Source organism: Podarcis pityusensis (assembly GCF_964106645.2).
Source record: "Podarcis pityusensis genome assembly, chromosome: 5".
Taxonomy (NCBI): Eukaryota; Metazoa; Chordata; class Lepidosauria; order Squamata; family Lacertidae; genus Podarcis; species Podarcis pityusensis.
The window spans coordinates 19,066,621-19,089,535 of NC_138032.1; the positions used below are offsets into that span (position 1 = coordinate 19,066,621).

At 43.8% G+C, this 22,915-nt stretch overlaps 1 protein-coding gene across 5 annotated transcripts; it reads right to left on the minus strand.

The window, feature by feature from the left end:
- Positions 1-26: 26 nt before the first annotated feature.
- On the minus strand, positions 27-22,253 carry LOC308478380 (uncharacterized protein). Of its 5 annotated transcripts, none has more exons than XM_081008057.1 (3): positions 22,127-22,253; positions 4,582-5,169; positions 27-1,545 (listed from the first exon to the last, which is right to left on the minus strand). In XM_081008057.1, exons 1-3 carry the CDS (start codon positions 22,233-22,235, stop codon positions 656-658), a joined length of 1,587 nt encoding a protein of 528 aa, XP_080864183.1. In that variant the 5' UTR covers positions 22,236-22,253; the 3' UTR covers positions 27-655. The 5 variants fall into 5 exon arrangements, with proteins under 5 accessions (XP_080864183.1, XP_080864182.1, XP_080864184.1 ...); XM_081008056.1 differs by having other exon boundaries at positions 4,564-5,169; XM_081008058.1 differs by lacking the exon at positions 22,127-22,253 and adding an exon at positions 21,866-21,934 and having other exon boundaries at positions 4,564-5,169.
- Between the last annotated feature and the right edge of the window lie 662 nt (positions 22,254-22,915).

The window sequence follows — 22,915 nt, forward strand, 5'->3', positions numbered from 1 at the left end:
TACCACTCGCTGTTTAATACTGTTCCTTGCTTGTTCATACCCCATGTCAAGTAAGATCTGTGGATTAAATCCTAAAATTGTTATTATATTTTCCACTGCTTGTTTCCATGTTGTTTGGAAATCATCTTTAATGGTCAAGAAAGCAAGGCCGCTCGGAAGGAAGGCTAGTCTCAGCCAGAAATTAAGAGTGGCGGTCCCCAAGTCTAATCTAAGCAATTAATGATACCACACTGACTCTCATTGATGAAATGCTGCTTCATAATAATAATAAAAATAACAAAATAAAAACACAGTAATTTTAGAACTGACAATAAGCCACTGTCAAAGCAAGAGTGAAGAAGTTTAACCTTAAAATCACCCTTTAGGGAACAGTTTAATCAAATATCATGAGAGCTAGAAACCTAGTGTAAAATCTCACAAGTCTATTAGAGTTTGTGGTTTTAGGCCTCTAGAAAGTTCTGCATGTGCTAATCTAATGGTAAAGCTGGAAGAACTGGCCACCGCTGTTCTACAGCTTAATAACCTAGCAATAAATCTGAAACTCTGAAATTGAGAAAAATGTGAAAATATTAGGTATGCCATGTGATCCAAGACACAAAGCTGTCAGGTGTGGGATGCTTATTCCCAAGCCTATATGTAATAATGTTAAATTTCATTAATCAGGGTATAACAGAAACCCTGAAAATATAGAATCAGTGGTTTCATCAGCCACCAGCCCATTTTGAGAGCCATTCAAAATCTGAAGCCAAATCTCATCATCTTCAGAGAGGTGAACCAGCATCGATCCAGAGACCTGGGAAACACTCTGTGGAGGCTGCCTTACACTTGATACCTGCATAACTCTTTCACCGTTATGGAAGAGCGCCGCCCTCAGCGCCTTGCCAGAAACACTCAGGTGATAACTGAAAGAATAGACTCCTCCAGTGCTGGCAGTAAATATGCCTGATTCCTCATGATATGCTTCATTTTCATTCAGGAAAACCTTTTCAAATCTCACTGGGGATCCTGGCAATGGGAAGCTTCTCCTTTTCTGAAGGCCAGCTGAAAAGGCTACAGGTTCAACCGATCTGCAGTCCCCCTTCTGGCCCTTTTCGCCTCTTCGGCCTGGAAGTCCAGTTAGCCCTTCTCTCCCAGGGGCACCAACTGTTCCCTGCATCCCTGCATCTCCTTTTAAACCAGGAGCTCCTTGAATTCCTGGTGGCCCTCCTGGTCCTATCTCCCCTTTCTCACCTGCTATGCCTCTTTCTCCTTTCTCCCCAGGATCACCTTTCTGTCCAGTGTCACCTTTTGGACCTGGTTCTCCATGTTCCCCTGCCTCTCCCTTTGGCCCCGGAATTCCTATGGGGCCAGGGCTCCCAACCTCACCTTTGTCACCTCTTGGAAAAGAAAAATCGGTAGAGCCACCATATTGTTCTGCCTGATGAGGGGACACGGGTCTACCTACAGCAGCCCTGGATCTGGAATCTCCCCTTTCCGCTGTTCTGTCTTGTCTGACGTCTACCAAAGACCGCAGTTCTCCTCTTCTCCTAGCAAGTCTCAGCACATCTGGAAGGAAACAGAAGCAGATCTTTATCCACTGTCATATAAACTGAGAAAAATTCCCAATCAAAACATATAGCAAAATTGTACTAAGCTCAAGTATAAACAGTAACATGCTTACACACACACAGGACCAAGCGAATCTCAACTAGCATCACTGCAGGTCCTCAATTATGTTCCAGTTTCTCCTCTGTAAAACATGCAGCTATAGGGGAGGGGGCACTTCAGTGGAAGTGCTTTGTATACAGAAGGTCTCAGACTCAATCCTTGCATCTTTCCTTTAAAAATTCTGGGGAATGTCGCTGCATGAGACCCTCTGAAGCTATTGCCACTTCACAGTAGACAGATCTGGGCTTGATGGACAAATGGTCTTACATGGTGCAAGGCAACTGTCTGTGTTCCATGGGGACAAGAAACAGACTACAAAATCTATTACTATAGACCTCCCAGTTGGGTTGGTCCTGTACCTGCAGCCAATGCAGCAAAGTGCAGTTCTTTGATCTACACCAACACTATTCAAGGAGGAGCAACAACAAATAGTACTGCTATATAAGTGAAATGCCATAACCCAGCCCTTAACTGAACAACTTCTGCCCAATGTGTTCTACCTTCACCACCCTATGAGTAACCCTTACATATTGTTTTGTGGTGGGTGCTTAAATCTAACACCCCAAAGGTCCAAGAAACAGCTTTGAATTTTACAGTTAAATGTATGCAGGAAAAGATGGTACGAGCATCATGGTAACTATCATCATACTTTGGGTCAATGACTGTAACCATAGGAGTCCCTGAGATCATATTTAAAGAATCATTAAAATGTACTCATTTATATGATACTCTGGTGTGTCTCCAAATGAGCCATTACAGCTCCACGTGGTGAATTATGCACCCCTCTAGAAAGGATTGTGCTTTTCTCAATTACTGCACAGGAGGTGCCAAACACATTCATATTCCACACTGAACTGAGCACCACCAACACTTCTGAAACATAATGGTTAATGCCAGGACATGAATCCCCTGGCATTTTCACATGAGGCTGAAACCACCTTTGAATATATCTTATGCTGTTTGTGTTAATGGTAGGGATGCAAGACAATTAAGAACATTTTAACCGATTAATCGTTAGGTTAAATGTGCCTACACTTACATACGTGTCTAACCAATAGTTCTGATTTTGCATCACAACAGAAATCATCTTAAAAGATACAATCTTCCCTAGGTAAGGGAAGGGGATTTGTTTAAATGAAGCTTGCAGTCTGCAGTTTTATAAGCATTTCCAAAAAGGTGTGCTGGTTTAATAATATATTAAAAGTTTTTAAAAGCAATTAGTCTGGGAGATTAATCAATTAAACACCACAGCCACAGTTCATAGCATTCATGCAGAAGCAAAAAAAAGAGCATTTGCAAGCTTCATGAACATTCTGCCCAGTGTAGATCAAAGAGCTGCTTTAAGCTACACGTGGGGAGCTTAAACCCCCACCATGCTTTACTAGCTGGGCTGTAGTTCAGTGGAAGAACTCATGCATTGCACACACAAGGTCCCAGTTTCAATCCTCAGCGTCTCCAGGTAGGGCTAGGAAACACTCTTGGTTCAAAACCCTGCAGAGCCTACTGAGGTGGATGGGCCAATGGTCTGACTCAGGTCCCATCTGCACAATACATTTAAAATAGTATCTTGTCCCTTTAAAGAACTCCCTGAATCCTGGGGAGTGCAGTTTGTTAAGGATGTTGAGAGTTCTTGGGAGACCCCTATTCTCTTCCACTGACAGAGCTTTGATTCTCAGAGTGGTTTAAAAAGCAATGGTTCTTCCCAGGGAACTCTGGGAATTGGAGCTCTGTGAGGGGAATCGGGGCTTCTTAACAGCTCTTAGCACCCTTAATAAACTACAGTTCCCAGGATTCTTTGCGGGGGGACGTCATGACTTGTTTAAAGTGGTAAGATACTGTTTTAAATGTATAGCACAAATGGAGCCTTAAGTCAGATGCCCTGGCCTAACACTGAAGATCCAGAATGCAGTCATTTTTAGTCTTTTAGTCTGTTAGTCTGTTGTTTATCCCAATAGTTTTCCAACTTTCTACTTCCCAGGAACTCTTCCCACATTGACATTAGTCAAGAATCTTTTGCATGTCTGCCGCGGAGACCCTGTGGGTTGCAGAGGAGTCTGGGAAATGTTTTAGGCTACACACACATACAAAGTTCATGAAGAACATTGGCCATTCCTAGTGGGCCTCATTACTCCTCTGCATATACCCAGGGCTGTTTGTTTGTTTGTTTGTTTGTTTGTTTGTTTGTTTGTTTGTTTTTTGCAGCCGGAACTCTCTGGAACTCAGTTCTGGCACGTCTCAGGTGGGTACCATTCTAAGCAAACAAGGGAGGTGTTCGTGGTGAGTTCCGGGACCTCTTTTTCCTAGAAAAACAGCACTGCCCCAGATTGCTGCAGCTGAACATTTTGTAGTACCATCAATAGTGGAGGACAAGCTTTCCTGAACAGGAACTTGGCAGTTGTTACTGAGGTTCCCATTGAGGAAGCCTTGCTAAGATTACAAGGAGCCCTGGGATTTCCCAGAACACTATTTATCTCAGTCACCTCACGCTGTAGTTACATCTGTCCAAGTCACGCTGCTTCATTGCAGGTGCAACACAGGTTCAGCAGAGTCTTGGGGCTTATAATAAAATTGCAGATGGTCTGCTACCAAATACTACCAGATTATGAGAAGGAGAACATGGGTGTTATGGGTCAGGCAGCTCTGCTGGTGTTTGGTGCTCTACACACCGGCAAGTTTGTGTGCGAGCCGCGAGGGACACAATTTGTCCATTTACCCGCCGCCGAGTATCTCTTTACTTCATTGCACAGAGCATTTGGATTTGGGGGGATTTTCAGTATGATACTGATCCGGTTGTTTTTAATTAGAAAATAAATGAATGGCGTTCAGTTTTGTTTTGTTTTTTTGTTTTTAAAAAAGGAAAGAAAGAAAGAAAGAAAAAGATTTTGGCAACCTGAAGGCATTAAGCGATACAATTACCCGCATTCTCTTTTTCACCTTGGTCTCTCTTTTGTCCTTCGGCTCCTGGAATTTTACAGAAGCAGTGTCGCTCAGTATCGGTGCTGTTTCCCTTTGGTGCATTTGAGAAGGCAGGATCTAAGCGGTCGCCAACTGCAAGGCCTTTGTTAGTCGCAGAAAATGGAACCAGGCGGGTAGTACGGTTTTCCTCCCTGGAAACACCCATAGCTGGGGAGGTATGCTCTGTGTTTGGAGCAGTGAACAATTCCAGGGCCACCTGTTGTCTGGATCCAATGGCAGTGGTGGTTGTGGTGGTGGCCCCTGGTTCCAGAAGGTTCTTCTTGCTTCCACCCACCCCGTTAAAGAAAGAGGTTGCCGCAGGTGTCACGGGGATCTGGGAACTCGCTCGACTCCCACCATCTGTGACCAGATCAATTACATTGGTCTCTGGGTCCTGATCAGGGGGAACAGTGAAGGCTTGTTTAGGGTCTTCAGTTTCAGCGACACCGCTGAGTGACTCCATTGTGAAGAGAGGGTAGGGAGAAAAGCTGACGATGGCTGTTGTCCTCGCAGGGCTCCAGAGGGCGCTGGAGAGCAGAGCTTGGATCAGGAGTATGGGAAGCATGTCTGAAAAGGCGCAAATATATACATAAATACTGAAATGAACGTGACTGAAATAAATTAATATTATAAACCACAGTTGGGAGGAGGGCAGTCATGTTGTTTTGCCGGGATTGTGTTGATTATGCCGATTCACAGGGCTCATGTTGTTTTAAACTTTCACAGCCTCAGACCACCAAGAACCAAGGGTAGCATGATGCTCAGGATGCCAGACTTGGACCAGAGATGTCATGGTTCTAACTCGGGGAATAAAGACCAGAACATCTGCCTTGCATGCAGACAGTCCCAAGTTCAACCCCTTTCATCTCTGTATAATAATAATAATAATAATAATAATAATAATAATAAATTTTATTTATACCCTGCCGTCCCCTCCCCGGCCAGAGCCGGGCTCAGGGCAGCTAACACCAGTAAAATTACAGTAAAAACATAACAGGGGGAAAAAACCAATTTAAAATACAGGTTAAAATGCAATTTAAAATGCAGCCTCTTTTTAAAAGTAGCCCATAGATCAAAACCATAAGGGGAGGGAAAACATAAGGGTCAGACTGAGTCCAAACCAAAGGCCAGGCAGAACAGCTCTGTCTTGCAGGCCCTGCGGAAAGATGTCAAGTCCCACAGGGCCCTAGTCTCTTGTGACAGAGCGTTCTACCAAGTCGGGGCCAGTACTGAAAAGGCCCTGGCGCTAGTTGAGACCTAACCACCTTGCGATTTGGGACCTCCAAAATGTTGTCATTTGTGGACCTTAAGGTCCTCCGTGGGGCATACAGATGTTTCCTGTCTCAAACCCTCGAGGGCCACTGCCAGTCAGAGCAGACAGTGTTGAACTTGATGGACCAATGGCCTGACTTGGTGTAAGGCTCCTTTCTATGTTCCAGGGTAACTCCTGCTCAGCCATGGAAGGTCACTGGGCCACCCTTCTCAGTCTAGTCTGCCTCGCAGGGTGGTTGTGAAGGAGGGAAATTCTGTGCCGCCCCCTTGAGCAAATTTAAGATGGACTTGGGCTGAGCAGTCCTTGAAATACAGAATAGTCCTCCAGGACATCTTAGAAGGGATAAAGGACTCTCCCCCACCCTTCCTTTACTGAGGCATTCCCCTTCTGTGCTATATAAAGAGGCTAAAAAAAAAAAGGTAAAGGACCCCTGACAGTTAAGTCCAGTTGCAGACAACTCTGGGGTTGCGGTGCTCATCTCGCTTTACAGCCCAAGGGAGCCGGAGTTTGTCTGCAGACAGTTTTTCCGGGTCATGTGGCCAGCATGACTAAGCCACTTCTGGCACAATGGAACACTGAATCCAGAGCAGCGCACGGAAACACTGTTTACCTTCCCGCCGGAGCGGTACCTATTTATCTACTTGCACTTATTGGTGTGCTTTCAAACTGCTAGATTGGCAGGAACTAGGACCAAGCAACAGGAGCTCACCCCATCACGAGGATTCGAACCGCCGACCTTCTGATCGGTAAGCCCAAGAGGCTCAGTGGTTTAGACCACAGCACCGCCCGTGCTCTAAATCTGCGCATTATATAGTTATGGGGCAGGGAGGGGTCACACAGTTTTACATACTTTTTTATATAATATTTTTATTCATTTTCAAATACAAATTTATATAACCAATCTCAGAATTTATCACATAATCTTCTTTTTTTTTTTTACTTCCCCCAGTTTCTCTGCCAATCTTCCGTTTTGTTTATTTATTCACACATTTACTAATTTTAATATTGCCTTTAAAATATAACCTCCCCCACACAGTTTTACATACTGAACCATTCCATATATAAAGTGCAAGGGGGGGGGAATTTAAAACACACACAAATTCCCACACCACTCCAATACCCTTCTTCTTCCAGGATAATTATTATAAATTGCTTGGGGCTTGAGCAGGCCAGTTCCTTCTCTCCACCATCCTTTGTGTTCCTTTTCTGGAAGCGTGGGGCACCCTAAAATTCAATTTCTAAGCTGCTTATTTCATTCATTTTATTTATATCCCACCCTCCTTCCAGAAGGAGCCCAGCGTGACAGACCCAGCAATGATAAAATATTAAAAATACAACAGCAACAAAACAACAACACAGCAGCTACTAAAACAGTTTAGAACACTCTAAAACAATTTAAAACAGTCTAGAAACAAGGGGTGCCAACTTGATAAAATATTGGGGGGGCAGGTAAGCCCTACCCCACGTAATCAGTCACGTGATACAGGGCATGCACATCATTTGAATGGCAATGCCTATCAACTAGGGGGGGCCTCTAATATTTTATGGGGGGCGAAGGGACCTCGGCCCCTAGGAGTTAGCTCTTACACTAGAAACCACCTAAAACACTCTAAAGACTACATTAGCCATGTTATAACGTTATAAACATGCGGCACTAGACGGCGCTGTAGAGCACAAAACTTTGTCTATGCATTTTACATAGAGTTTTTTTCTTCATTTGTTATAATGATTTTATTTAAAACTTATTTATAGCGGGGGGGGGGTCCCTGTGTGTAGATCCAGCCTAGGAAATACTTTAAAATGTTCTCAGTCAGTGATCTCAGGGTTGCTAGGAACAGTGCTTTTCTGCCGTCAAATGCCTGGGTACCCTGGAATGTTTTTTTAAAATTTCTCCTGAAAGTCAACAATGAGGGAGACAGATGCACCTCACTAGGGAGGGCTTTCCACAAACTGGGAAACTCCACCAAAAAGGCCCTGTCATGGGTTACTGCCAACTACCTAGACTCAATGGACCTTTTGTTTAAACACCAGTCCATCTGACAGCCCACCAACGGTTTGATTGTACAACGTGGAAGCAAAATCATTCTGAATTCCTGTAGGGGGGGAATGGTTAGTAAGCACAAGTAGTAAATTCAAGATGGATGGTTTACCTGGAAGGAGTCTTCAGAATACTCAGATGCTTTCCCCACCGCATCCGTGATGCTGAAATGGCAAACTGAGCTGACTTAAATACTAAAACCTCAAACAAAGACCACGTATTTTGTACAATAAAGAAAAGCATGCAGGAAGGGCTAAGCTACTCTTTGGTATAAATGATTGCTTCCTAGAAAAGCCCGCAAAATGCACTGTTTTGTTGTATTTTAATAAATAAAACTTGTTCTTAATGACCTCTGTTGTCTGAAAAGATAGGTTAGTTTTCCAAACCGGTGATTGCTTCTCAATACCTGTTATTAAGAGGAATAAGGAGCAACTGTTTCCACAGAACTTCCCTCTTTTTCGTTTCTTTCTCGAAAGAAATTAACTTTTTAAGGACTAGATACAACATTTCCAGATGTATTAAAGACTGAAACTAAAGCGTTACATCAAGAATCATTTTTAGCTAACTGTGCTTAGAACTGGTTGCAGCCCTTTGTTTGGGGAGAAGAGGACAGATACAGGGGACCCAATCCAAAGACGTGTCCTAGCATGGTAAAGGGTGGGGGGATTTTAACCCTTTCTGCTCCCATGCCATTTCACTGCTCAAATTCCCTGCTACCAAAGCCACTACCAAGGCTATTACTTCTCTTCAATGCTGCTATTCGGAGGTGAATGACAGCTGGGTAGACAGGTTTTGGAAGAAAAACAGCTCAATAGAAGTTCAGATAATAATAATAATAAATCATTCCCCCATCCCGTACAGTTGCACTCTGTATCAGAGGTCCTCTTGGCTAATTTTTTTTCTGGGCACGAACACTAGTTGAAAATGGTTTCAGCCAAAAGCATTGCAAAAAAAGGAAAAGAAATGGAGAGGAGGCTGAAAAAATAGGCCAGAAGTCATGGCTTAATTATGAGAAGAGCAAGTGATCCCCAGTTTGTTTTATTATTTACTTACTTACTTACTTACTTACTTACTTACTTACTTATTTCACAGAATTTATATACTGCTTGATTGTAAAATAATTTTAAAAAATTGAAGGCGGTTTGCAAAAAAAAGATAAACAATAAAAATGTTAGCAAAAACAAAACATTCAGAAAATTTTGTTGTTGTTGTTTAGTCGTTTAGTCGTGTCTGGCTCTTCGTGACCCCATGGACCAGAGCACGCCAGGCACATCTGTCTTCCACTGCCTCCTGCAGTTTAGTCAAACTCATGCTGGTAGCTTCGAGAACACTGTCCAACCATCTCGCCCTCTGTCGTCCCCTTCTCCTTGTGCCCTCCATCTTTCCCAACATCAGGGTCTTTTCCAGGGAGTCTTCTCTTCCCATGAGGTGGCCAAAGTATTGGAGCCTCAGCTTCACGATCTGTCCTTCCAGTGAGCACTCAGGGCTGATTTCCTTCAGAATGGGTGAGTTTGATCTTCTTGCAGTCCATGGAACTCTCAAATTAAAACCAGCAATAAACTAAAAACACTTTGGGATTCTAGATATCTAGGTAAGCATGTCTAAACAAAAAACATTTTTGGCAGGTGCCAAAAGGAGTTCAGTGAAGGCACCTGTCTGATATCCATTGGCAAGGAGTTCCACAGTGTAGATGCCAAAAAGATCAATTTCTTACAGATGCGGAATGGGTATGATGTGGGACCTGTAGAGTCTGGCTCAGTCCTCTCCCCGCATACACAACAGGGTTTCTCCCCAAATATGTGGAGGGAGAGCCTCAGTATTTGCCACAAGACCCCTGGTGTTTACATAATTCAGTGACAACAACAGTACGTCCTAAAATTCTATAATTGCAACAATAGGCAAAAGGAGTACTGTGGATTACCTGGCGGCACCCACAAAAATAGAAAATGAGGAACAACTGCCAACGTCCGAATGAATGAATTCCTTATTTCTCTTTCCCAGCAGCAACTTCTATTGTGATTGCAGCAGGTTTAGCACATTGCAGGTACCTTCTAGTCCACTAGAGAGCAACAATAGACCATTTTTTTATTCCCTTGTTTGCTTCACATTTTTGGAAAGGCATCTCTTCAGAGGCCCACACATTTTCTTATCTCATTTATTTATTTATTTATTTATTTATTTATTTATTTATTCATTCATTCATTCATTCATCAAAGTGGAGAAAATCACACTAAAGTGATGGTGAAATTTCGCAGGGACTTTAAAAAAACCAAAAACTATGCGGAAATGTGGAGTATGGGGAAAAGGAGAAACTGAAATTGACAGGTTTGCCCATATCACCACAGTTAATTTATATGTCGCCAGTTCCCCATGGACACTAACACATGCCTCACGATTTTCAGGTGAGACCTTTAAAAGACAACACAGAACAGGATGCAAGGTATACTGCAATTTCGGTGCTGAGTTCAGTGAAAGCATGAAATGTCAGAAATAGTCAGGCACTTGGCACTAAATGCCTCATGTGAATGCCAGGGCCTGCCCCCATCCCCACCCCCAACTAAAATTGACCACGTTTGCCTATCCTTAGGGCTGGTGTACATGTACGCGGATGGCGCTGTGGTCTAAATCCCTGGACCTCTTGGGCTTGCCGATCAGAAGGTCGGCAGTTTGAATCCCCACTATGGGGTGAGCTCCCGTTGCTCTGTCCCAGCTCCTGCCAACCTAGCAGTTCAAAAACACACCAGTATGAGTAGATAAATAGGTACCGCGGTGGTGGGAAGGTAAATGGTGTTCCGTGCGCTCTGGTTTCTGTCACGGTGTTCTGTTGCACCAGAAGCGGTTTAGTCATGCTGGCCACATGACCGGGAAAGCTGTCTGTGGACAAATGCCGGTTCCCTCAGTCTGAAAGCGAGATGAGCGCCGCAACCTCATAGTCGCCTTTGACTGGACTTAAGCATCCAGGGGTGCTTTACCTTTTTACCTTTACCTGCATGTACCCACTCCTCCTCTATAACCACGCATGCTCTCCTGAATGTATGGAAAGGTTTGTAAAAACAACCAGGGAGAGTCCAGACGAGAAAGGTCTTCAGAAAACTGGAGTGAAATTGTTTTCTCCCTTCCTGCATTCATTACTTCCCTGGAGCAGAAGCAAATCACAGTAATAATCGTTGCTCAAAAATGCAGCACTCCCACAACAGACCCTGTGATTATCACATGGAAGAAACTATACTTTACAGACTGAAAATTAAGCTCATTTCCTCTTGGGCGTTCTGAGCCTCTACCTTGGATATCCTTGAACGAACTGGAAAGTTGCCATGAATCATTACCTCCCACCAAAAAAACAAAAACAAAAAACCCTCAAAGTAATAGAAATTGGATTAAAAGATTATCTGTTTTTTAGGTTGCAATCCTAAACACTCTTTCCAAGGAATAAATCCCACTGATCTCTCAAAGGGGCTTATTTCCGAATAGACATGCAAAGCATTTTTGCTGTTATTTACTCAGATACATTCAGGGCACTCTCAGACTGTTATGATTTCAAGTGGGATTCACTTTCCTAAGAGCAAATTCAAAGTGTACAATTACAATTGATTTTATATTCTAGGACATCAAACCCACTTCCCCCGAAAATCTGACTTCTTTGCAAAAAGGAAAATGACAGAAAAATGCGATGGAGAGTGTGAAGTAACATCATTGATACAACATCATATAATCTCACCAAAACCAAATAAGGATGAATGTTCAGTAAAAACAGGTCATCTGGAAGGGATCTCAGAATAGCCTTTTGCACTATTAAGGAAATCGATAGCATTTGGCCTCTTTGGGGTCTGTTTTTTTTGGATCTGTTTTAAGTGGTTCACGGCCTAGGTGAGATTTGCACTGGGGTCTTCACCGCTCAGAGTCTTCAGTACCGCATCAAAGATCACAAAGGTTTTATGATTTGTTTGTGTATTGTGAATTTTCCCACAAAGCATTTGGAAAATATTTTATGATTTGCATTGCACCAGAAGGACCTTAAGAAAAGCCCTGTTCGCCAACTGATTAGAAGGAGAAGAGATAGTGAAGTGATGCCAACTGAAAACAGTTGAAGGTTTATATGAGAAATGCTGCAGTAAATGGAGCCAAACAAACAAAAAAATCTGAATAAAAGCAGCCTTTCACCATCATCAGGATGAATGCTGAATAAACAGATCATCTTAGTTGTTTGTCTCTACTCAGGTTGCCATTTCAAAAAGTAAAAATCAGGAAAGTTGTTGAGCTTTTTTTATTAGGAAACCACTGCATGTGCTAAATGAAGGTATATTGTGAAGCTATTCAACCCAAAACAGCAAGATACATCCAGCAGATGGCAATCTTACCCAATCAGAAGCATTTTTGCCATGAAGAAGGCAGCAATACTTCAAAGCCAACTACCTTTATGCCATGCTTATTCCGTATGCATAATATGGATCTATTTTAATACCACACAATCCATTCTGCCTGGTACTATAAAGGCCGGCTTGTCTTATGAGCCACAGGCTCCACTGATTTGTACATTGCTTTTGCCCTGCTCCATTACATTGCAAGGCTGGTCAACACGGACTGAAATAATGCCCCTGAAACAGAATAGACCGTCCAAAGTTAGCAACAACAACAAAATGTGACAGTAATCCATGATGGGGGTAGATTTACTAGCAGGATAATGAAGGGCCAAACCAGATGTGACGGTGGCGTCTAGTTAGTGTGCTTAAACCTGGATCTACTACAGTCATGGATGCAGGTGGCACTGTGGGTTAAACCACAGAGCCTAGGACTTGCCGATCAGAAGGTCGGCGGTTCGAAGCCCCACGACGGGATGAGCTCCCGTTGCTCGGTCCCTGCTCCTGCCAACCTAGCAGTTTGAAAGCACGTCAAAGTGCACGTAGATAAATAGGTACCGCTCTGGTGGGAAGGTAAACGACGTTTCCATGCACTGCTCTGGTTCGCCAGAAGCGGCTTAGTCATGCTGGCCACATGTCCTGCAAGCTGTACGCCGGCTCCCTCGGCCAATAAAGCGAGATGAGCGCCACAACCCCAGAGTCGGTCACGACTGGACCTAATGGTCAGGGGTCCCTTTAACTTTACTACAATCATATAGTAAGCAGAGGCGGACTCTAATTTAAGGAACAAGAAAGTGATGGGTAACAGGAATGAGGAAGTGCAAGTAAGGAGAAAGTGAAGTGCGTGTGCCTGTGAGCCTAAAAAAAGGTTTGCATGTACATGGGGAAGTATAAATAGCAAGTTGGAGGGGGGGAGAGAGTCTGATTGATACCACAGCAGGGCCAGAGGACTAACATGCCCAGTTTTTTCCTAAGCCAGTGCCCTGATCTATCTCAGTACTGCCCATCCCAAGGCTGTTGCAGAATATTTGTTGAAGAAAACTACATAAAGGCTGGCTACATGAAAAAGATCACATCAATTTGGGCCTCAAGGCTTTTGTGCAAAGTATGCCTCCATGAGCAGTTGTGGAGGAGGGTGACCAAAACTGTTAAGCAGCTGTAAATAAACCCGAGGCCCCAATGAGAGATGAAACCATGAGGGGGCTCAACAGTCCTTGAGACAAGTTGAAGGGAGCCAACACTGCTACGGACATCACCATACCTGGCCATTACAGATGAATAGACCCACAGCTGTAAGGAATATATGAGCCTTCCCTAGCGCTGTGGGCAAAACCCTCAGGCACCGGTGAAAGAAATACTTGTACTGTTTGTTGATTGTCATTCTCTACACCTTCCTCATTCTTGTTTGTTAGCTACAGCCGTTCCCTTGATTTTTGCTTTGCTACAAATACTTTTGCACGTAAACATTTGGAAATGTCATTCTTCTAATGCCAACGTTTGAGGAAACCCTGAAGGCAAGAATTGAAGTGGCACACCATCTCCCAGGATATGGTGGGAGAGGACACTGCTCTCACAACACAAACACTTTTGTTTGTTTGTCTACTTTGGCTTTTCATTGTGCAGTTAACTCGCAACTTATGTGCATTTCACATGCGTGATCTCAACTGCTGAAGGCCAGCCGGTTGAAAGCCAAATGCACAAAAGGCAGACAGCTTAAAAGCTCTTTTGTGCAGGGGTTTCCCAGCACAGAAGGAGCTTTTCAGCTCTCTGCTTTGCTTAAAAGCTGTTTGCCTTGCTTGTTGGAGTAAGGTCCATTTGGTGCACTGACTTTGGAAGGTAAGATTGCTCGCACGGGGTGGTTCCAAGGGGGTGGTGCAAGCATACACATTTTTGCATATACACACAACCCCAGAACATAAAGGTAAAGGTAAAGGGACCCCTGACCATTAGGTCCAGTCACAGACGACTCTGGGGTCGCAGTACTCATCTTGCTTTACTGGCCGAGGGAGCCGGCATACAGTTTCCGGGTCATGTGGCCAGCAAGACTAAGCTGCTTCTGGCGAACCAGAGCACTGCACAGAAATGCAGTTTACCTTCCCGCCGGAGCGGTACCTATTTACAGTGGTGCCTCGGGTTAAGTACTTAATTCGTTCCTTCACTATTGCCCAGAATTAAAGTATAGTCCCATCTTTAAAATGATTTACAGTGGTACCTCAGGTTAAGTATTTATTTCATTCTGGAGGTCTGTTCTTAACCTGAAACTGTTCTTAACCTGAAGCACCACTTTAGCTAATGGGGCCTCCTGCTGCCGCCGCGCCGCCGGAGCACAATTTCTGTTCTCATCCTGAAGCAAAGTTCTTAACCTGAGGTACTATTTCTGGGTTAGCGGAGTCTGTAAGCTGAAGCGTATGTAACCCGAGGTACCACCATATCTACTTGCACTGGCATGCTTTTGAACTGCTAGGTTGGCAGGAGCAGGGACCGAGCAATGGGAGCTCACCCCATGGCAGGCATTTGAACCACTGACCTTCTGATTGGCAAGCCCTAGGCTCTGTGGTTTAGACCACAGCACCACCCGTGTCCCTATCCCCAGAACATAACCCCTGCATAAGATGTGGGTTACCTGTAGTTTGAGATGTATGGGGTGTTAAGGGGAGGGGTAGACACCTGCTCCTTCTGGGGTAGTTTGTCCACCTTTGGTCCCCACCCTGCACTCAGCTCTCAACTGTGGCTTCTAGAAGCTGTCAGCATGCGACAGTGGCCACACCCCAGGAAACAGCCAGGCTGTCATGGGGTTAATTACCACTGGATTTCTCCGTCTTCCATCTGTACTTTGTGTGTTCAAGGGGAATTCACTAAGATGGAATGGAGAATCAGAGATTCTTGGTCTGTGCTGCAAGGGGCAATCACTGCCTCGTGGCACTAGCTTTACTATGCAGCCTACTAAAGGGGTTTGTGGATGTAGAAAAATATATTTCTAGCTTTCAGCCTGCAGCAGTGACCACAAACACAGAACTCAGCCACACCTGACCAAAGGAATATTCCACTCCAGCCAATGTTTTTCATGGCCATTATTACTATGTTTTCTGGACCAAATATTTTCTTTCTGACATGCGTGTGTGTTTTTCCTTCCCACCCCCCTCTAAGGTAAGAAAGGAGCTCCATACCTTTGGGTAAATGACAGTTCTGCCTAAATAACCTTGGAGCAGAATCCTTCCCAATGTGGCCGCTGCTGCCACACTGACCAAGACAGCAAGTGGGAGTGCCTGTTTCTGAATAGAACTGCAAGATTCTCGTTTACAAGTAAAAGAAGAAGAATGTCCTGATTGGCTGCTTGAAGGAAAGGGGGATTTTTAACATACTCAGATTATGGAAATATTCTTTTCCTCTTTCAACACACAAACATACACAATATTCTGGTACAGTTCTCGTGCTTGCGTTCCTCATTTATGTTACTAGAGGACAATCTGCTAATCCTGTGAATCCATTACTGTGGTAGTAAATGTATGCACAATGTATTTACCCCCTCAGGTTTACTGGAAGTGCAGATTACAGCCTGGAAAAGGGCGTGGTCTCTTCTCAGGTACACATATACACCTGCATGCTATCTTACGTTTATCTGTGTTAAACCTTCAGCATACATAGATTGTAGTCAACTGTGGGTGGCCCTGAGATAATGCTTCAGGTTATAGCCAAGAGAACAGTCTCTGAAAAACAAAACTAGGGAATGCACTAAATGGTTCAAACGCATGCCAATTTCAAAACAGAACAAACTCTCAGGCAACTGGTGAATTTTACAGCCAGAAGCATGGTGGAAGCCTCAAATATAGGCAAGGCAGTTCGCAACATAAAAATGAATACAAAATACAACCAGGGTTTTTTTTTTTTACTGTGTAAGTTTTATACTCCATTCTACTGAGTTGCTACTGAGCAAAATCAAACCTCAATTGCAATCCGATGAATATTGGTGCGCTGGCCAGTTTTAGGCATGATGTGCACTATATGTTGATTGACTCACCAGATTAACATAGAGGACTAGAAAATTTCAGGGGGGGGAATTGTGTCCACCATCCCGGGGTTGTCCTCACTTTCGGTGTTTCTCCCAAGCACTGAAGGAAAGTGTGGTTTTATGGAAGTAGTGGGTACAAACTTCTGGGTCATATTTAAGCAACACATACATTGCACATCTTTCCATATCTTGTTATTGCTTATGCAAGACCTGCAAGTTTAAGGGCAAGGAGTCTTCATGTGAGATATCTGTGCTTGTTGGAACATGAGTGAATCTGTATGAGTCGTCTGTTTGCCCCCTTTTGAGCAGGTGGCTTTGCAGCTGGGCCCTGGACCTCCCTGGTCAACTGGCCTATCGCAGTCCAGATTGTATTCCTGCAGCCAATTGGGCCAATGGCTCTGAACAACCACAAGCAAGACGTGGCTAATAATGCACTCACAAAATATTTATAGCATTATACCGTTTCACAATTCATAAACAGAAGACATGAAATCACAAATAATAGGAGTCAAATAAACAGAAATGGTAGGTGTGATCAGTCACTATCAAAGAACACTAAGATGGAGGCAAAAATGCCTTTCCACAGTCAACATCCTGCAAATGTGTGGTGACAGGTGCTCCAAACATAGCAATATGGTACTCCGAGCACAGCAGCAGACAGAACAGTTCTTCCAGGATAATGAACTGTTTCAATGATAATTCTTCATCAGCTGGTAATAATATGAAATAAAATCCATTATATTCAAGTAATACAGAAATCGAAATGACAGATCTGCATATAAACAACCAATAATAAATACATACCAAATAAATTGTCCCTGCGGGTACATCAAATAGCCATGGATCAGCTATCACTTAAAAGTGTAGTAAGCCGATACTGTTGGCAGAATCCTAGTAGCATTATAAAGGCAACCCACAGGTGCACTGAATCACATACAATTTCAGGAAATTTAAAGATACAGTATCCAAAATCTAGGATAGAGAACACAAACAGTAGACATCTTGTCTGAAAACTTAAATAAAACAATTAAAATCTAATTCAGTGTTCAAACCCCCCAGGTGCAGGGATTTAAATAGGTAAATCAATTTAGTTTCTTGTTGGTTAGTAGTAATTTGTAGTAATTTGACGTGATCTCTCCTCATCCCAAATTTTCTCTGATTAACCCACAGGACCGTGTAAAGTAGGTCTGTATCTGCATGATGGTGTTTTACAAAGTGCTCAACTAAAGGTGCCTCCATGACTTGATTCCTAATGTGGGATCACCGCTCGTGTGGTCAATCCAATGTAAAGCAGATTGCAAGGGCATCTTATTAGGTATCCCTAATACCATCTTTGGTCTGACACGTACTGAAATGACGGGTAGTAAATCTAAAGCTAGAGTGATCATCATAGATCTCTTTCGTCTGTAAAACAAGAGGACAAGATACACATCTACCCCATTTATGATGACTCAACGGGCTGGAACTAGTGGGAGAACGTGTCAATGTAAGGTCAGAATGGACCAATATGCCTTTAATTGACCGAGTTTTTCTAAGGCCAATAAGTAGAAAATCAGAACAGCCTTGGACATTCCACAAGATATGCCAGTGTTTTCTTATGATCCTAATGATCCTATCTGAATACGTGGTAAATTCTAAGGATCCCGTGATCCGTGTATTGGACGATGTTTGTGGCGTAAGGGGAAAATGTGATGAGCAATCCTTAGCTAAGGATCTTTTTTCACCAAATTAATCACTCGGTTAGGATATCCTCTGGAAAGTAAAGAATTGGACAGGGCATCAGCTCTACTTAAAAAAATCATTCTTTAATGAGGAATTCCTCTTAATTCTCAATAGTTGGCCGTACGGTAAGTTATCCTTAAGATGCCTGGGATGGAAGGAGGAATAATGCAATAAAGAATTACAATCAGTGGGTTTTCTGAAAGGTTTCACAAGTAAGTATCCATCCTGTTTTACCACCTCAACATCTAGAAATGTAGAGGAACTGGTACTATGATGTCCTGAAAAAGAGAGTTGGGTGTATTTTTCCCTCATCTTCCTCTGAGCTGTGACCTCCCTCAAACCCTTGTTGTAATTCTGAACTGTCTTCTTCTTCTCTGGAAGGGTCAGGCTGGGGAGGTGGTCTCCACCATTCCTCCTCTGCCCAGTGCCTGACATGTCCCTACCTAACCTTTCTAAGAGTAGTACAAATGGAACAGAACAGAATTCAGAAAACATAACAGAGCTAGGGCAAAATTTTCCAAATTCCTGATGGCCGGGTCACAGTTGTTTTTCTGGATTAATGTGGAAACATGTTTTACTTGTTCATACCAAAAAAAAGATGTGTCTTAAATGTCTTGATCAGCTCCTAGAACAACAAGCAGGCAATCTCCTTCAACTGCAGGGCAACCCAGCTAACATTGCCCTCTTACATACAGTGGTACCTCAGGTTACATACGCTTCAGGTTACATAAACTTCAGGTTACACACTCCTCTAACCCAGAAATAGTGCTTCAGGTTAAGAACTTTGCTTCAGGATAAGAACAGAAATCGGGCTCTGGCGGTGCGGTGGCAGCAGGAGGCCCCATTAGCTAAAGTGGTGCTTCAGGTTAAGAACAGTTTCAGGTTAAGAACGGACCTCCAGAACGAATTAAATACTTAACCTGAAGTACCACTGTAAATCAGTTTAAAGATGGGACTATACTTTAATTCTGGGCAATAGTGGTGGATCTGAGCATCCAATACCTTCGCTCAATTCAAACACACACACAGTACAGTGTAAACAGGGTTTGGATTGCACCCTTACGTATTTAAATATACAACAAGAGTTTAATATCACTATTTCCTTCTGTAAATTGTCAGAGAAGTAGTAAGCCTTTGCAAGTCAAAACAATATAATATCTGCCTTTTGTAACACAATAAAACAATACGAGGCTCACCCACACAGCACTAAACTATGGATTAAGTTAATGTCAGAACATGGCATCTATTAATTACACTTCCTTGTGATGGAGTTGTAGAAAAATTACATCCCTCTGCATCATTGGGGCCTTTGCCATTTAATAGCATTAGAGCAACTTTTATTCAGCGTTCACTAGGCTTTATATAAGACCTATTAATCTTAGTCCTTTGAAGGTATCATTATTGCAAATATGACTCTTCTTTTTGCACACCTAGCAAAGGGTTACGATTCTGTCTCATTTGAACTAGCTCCAGGTTGTCAGTCTTCTGACAAAAAACTGTGATCTCATTTGTTAAGGAATTGCTGTGACACTCACATTTCCCATTTAATTGTTTTTAAAGCACGATTCAATCTACTGGAGCAAAGGACAAGATGTTTTTATTTGTGGCTTCCAAGAGTCTTCTTGGAACTGCTTTCCACATAATGAGGAAAGGAGAGTTACTCAAAGTGTAAAGAGGGAATGTGTAAAGAAAGAGTGTAAAGAGACACCCAGAGAGGAGCTCACACCTGTTTTGCTCTGCCACTTTCCTTTTTGCTCAGGGCAATGCTGAGGTGAGCCTGAGTGTGTCATCTGAACCTAGGATCACGGTTAAGTTCTATTCCTTAGCAATTATTAGTAACCAAGAACACACCTTGTGCAGTTAAGGAAAACAGTGCATAACCACTACCCCAGGTTTGAGTGGCATGCTAAACCAAACCTTGGTTTAACTGCCATCAGAGCCGGCCCACCGATGAGGCATGGTGAAGCACCTGCCTCAGGTGGCAGAAGTACAAGAGGTGGTGCCACCACTGTCGGAATGCCTGTCTCACCAGCAAAAGGGAGACATTCCAACAAGCAGCAACACCTTGTGGAATGCCACAGCTCTTGCCGAGTTTGGTGAGAGGTGGTGTGCCTGAGAACAGCACCACCGCTCATCTTCTCCGGCCCGGTTTGGCAAGACGGGGGCATTGAGGGGGGAGGACAGGGAGCAATACATTCACAATTTGCCTCAGGTGTCAAAACAGGATGGGACATCCCTGACCTCCATGCCACACTGAGCTAAAAGGACTGGGGACGAGCAAAGCAGCTGCAATCTCCTCCCTGTAAGCCAGCACATTCACTCTAAGTAAGCCATGGTCTTCACACAGCAGTATGGAAGTTGGCCCCACAGAAGGCAGCGATAGCCACCAACTTCTTCTTTTTTTGTAAATGCTTTTTATTGGTTTTTCCTTTAATACAAACAAAATACAGTGAAATTTAACAGTCGTTTACCCACATTCTTTCCCCACACTCTGCTGAGCATTGACTTTCTTCCCTCCCTTCAACAGGCTTTCTTACTTCAATTACCACCAACTTCGATGGAGAACCGGGCAAATTCAGAGAAGATACAGCTACCAATGGCTGCTACTTGAGATGGCTATGCCTGCCCACAAGGTCGGAGGCAGTATGCTTTGGAATATCAGTTACTAAAAACCACAGGAGGGGACAATGCTCTTGACTCAGGTCACGCTGGCAGACTCTGGTTGGCCACAGTAAGAAGAGAATGCTGGACTAGATGAGACACTGGCCTGATCCAGCCAGCTCTTTTTAGGTTATTATGGTTTATCTTACAATTACATGGGAACAAAACCAATGTGTGGGATGATGGCAGACCTAGACCACATTGTTTTTTAACCAGCTATCAGTGTGAATTAGTACAGGTCCGTATAGTTAAAGCTATGGTTTTCCCAGCAGTGATGTATGGAAGTGAGAGCTGGACCATAAAGAAGGCTGATCGCCAAAGAATTGATGCTTTTGAATTATGGTGCTGGAGAGTCCCATGGACTGCAAGAAGATCAAACCTATCCATTCTTAAGGAAATCAGCCCTGAGTGCTCACTGGAAGGACAGATCGTGAAGCTGAGGCTCCAATACTTTGGCCACCTCATGAGAAGAGAAGGCTCCCTGGAAAAGACCCTGATGTTGGGAAAGATTTGGGCACAAGGAGAAGGGGACAACAGAGGACGAGATGGTTGGAAAGTGTTCTCGAAGCATGAGTTTGACCAAACTGTGGGAGGCAGTGGAAGACAAGAGTGCCTGGCGTGCTCTGGTCCATGGGGTCACGAAGAGTCGGACACGACTAAATGACTAAACAACAACTCAGAAGCAAGCTCCACCATAGGACTGGCTCCCAAGTAAGCATATGTAGTGCTGCAGCCATATACCCCACCTTTCCTAAAAGTCTGAGGTTGTTCACATAACACACCTGATTGGCTCTGAGGACACTAGGAGGGTTGGTTTTTATGTATACAGGAAAGGACAGTTAACAGCAAGAATCAGGAGCTGTAACTGTTGAGACATCTAACAGCCTCCAACTGTCAAGTTCTAACCTTTTGTGATCCACAGTACATCAACCTGCTGCACTGTCCCATCATCTGCAACATAAAAGATCGCCATGAAACAAGTTCAAAAGTGAAAAAGCAGCCTCAGTTAAATCCTCAAAGAGATGTCCAGCATTATAAAGTTTGCAGCACAGTGATCTTAACATAAAAAGGAGTGGCTGGTGAGTATCCCTGGGTCACCTCCAGGTTCCTTAAATAGGTGCCATCTGGTTCTTCAGTTAACAAAGAAAGGGATGGGAGGTTTGTCACCACAGGCCTGCAAGTGCAAATGGGATAATACACACCTGTGTTTTCTAGGAAGTTCCATTCACCGTGACAGAACATGCAGACCATTCTTATGAAATTGAAGCACATGGTATCCTCACCCTGTGTAATTAAATGCTTTACTTTGAAGCATACAGCTGCTAAGAAGCTCCTCTTTCATGCCAGTTGGACAGTATCTCTTGGAGCAGTGGTGTAGCGTGGGTTGCCAGTGCCCAAGGCAAGACATGTATTGTACCCCATAACCTGTGACAGCACTGGTATGGCAATAGCAGTCCACTCACCTCCTTGATCAGTCCCTGCCACCCATTTCTCCCTTTCTACCTTCAGTTCAATGCAGGTCACAGCCACCTGCCCAAAAATAATATAATAATAATAATATGAACACCCCATTCACGGGGTGAATGTGGCCCTTTCCAACCGCATTGGGAGCATGTTCCTTCCCTCAAAGAATTCTGGGCACTGCCGTTTGTTGACGGGAGGTGGGAATTCTAACTCTGCGAGGGATAAACTTCAAGGCCCAGAATTCTTTGAGGGAAAGAAAGGGTTTTAAAGGTGCTTTGAAGGCACAGTGTGTGGTGTGAAGGAGTTTGCAGTTCTCTTTCATACAGGTGTCTCCAAGGTGGTTGGTGGGAGCGGGCCTTTTTTCAAGGGTGAGGAGTGGGAGCAGCCTTTGGCCTACCAGCTATTGCTGGACTGGGACATGGGTGGCAGTGTGGTCTAAAGCACTGAGCCTCTTGGGCTTGCCAGAGGTCGATGGTTTGAGCTTCTGTTGCTGTCCCAGCTTCTGCCAACCTAGTAGTTTGAAAACACACCAGTGTGAGTAGATAAATAGGTACCACTGTGGCGGGAAGGTAAACGGCATTTCCATGCACTCTGGTTTCTGTCACAGTGTTCTGTTGCACCAGAAGCGGTTTAGTCATGCTGGCCACATGGCCCGGAAAGCTGTCTGTGGACAAAGGCCGGCTCCCTCGGCCTGAAAGCGAGAGGAGCGCTGCAACCCCATAGTCGTCTTTGACTGGACTTAACCGTCCAGGGGTCCTTTACCTTTACCTATTGCTGGACTACATCTC

What these genes read in the sequence shown, in the direction of transcription:
- LOC308478380 (XM_081008056.1), bottom strand. Translation starts at nt 22,235, where the DNA reads ATGGGGTGTTCATATTATTATTATTATATTATTTTTGGGCAGGTGGCT. An exon ending in GGCAGGGACTGATCAAGGAG is followed by an intron (nt 5,170 to 22,126) that starts GTGAGTGGACTG and finishes GCGCCTTTTCAG; the next exon opens with ACATGCTTCCCATACTCCTG. An exon ending in AGGTGAAAAAGAGAATGCGG is followed by an intron (nt 1,546 to 4,563) that starts GTAATTGTATCG and finishes GTTTCCTTCCAG; the next exon opens with ATGTGCTGAGACTTGCTAGG.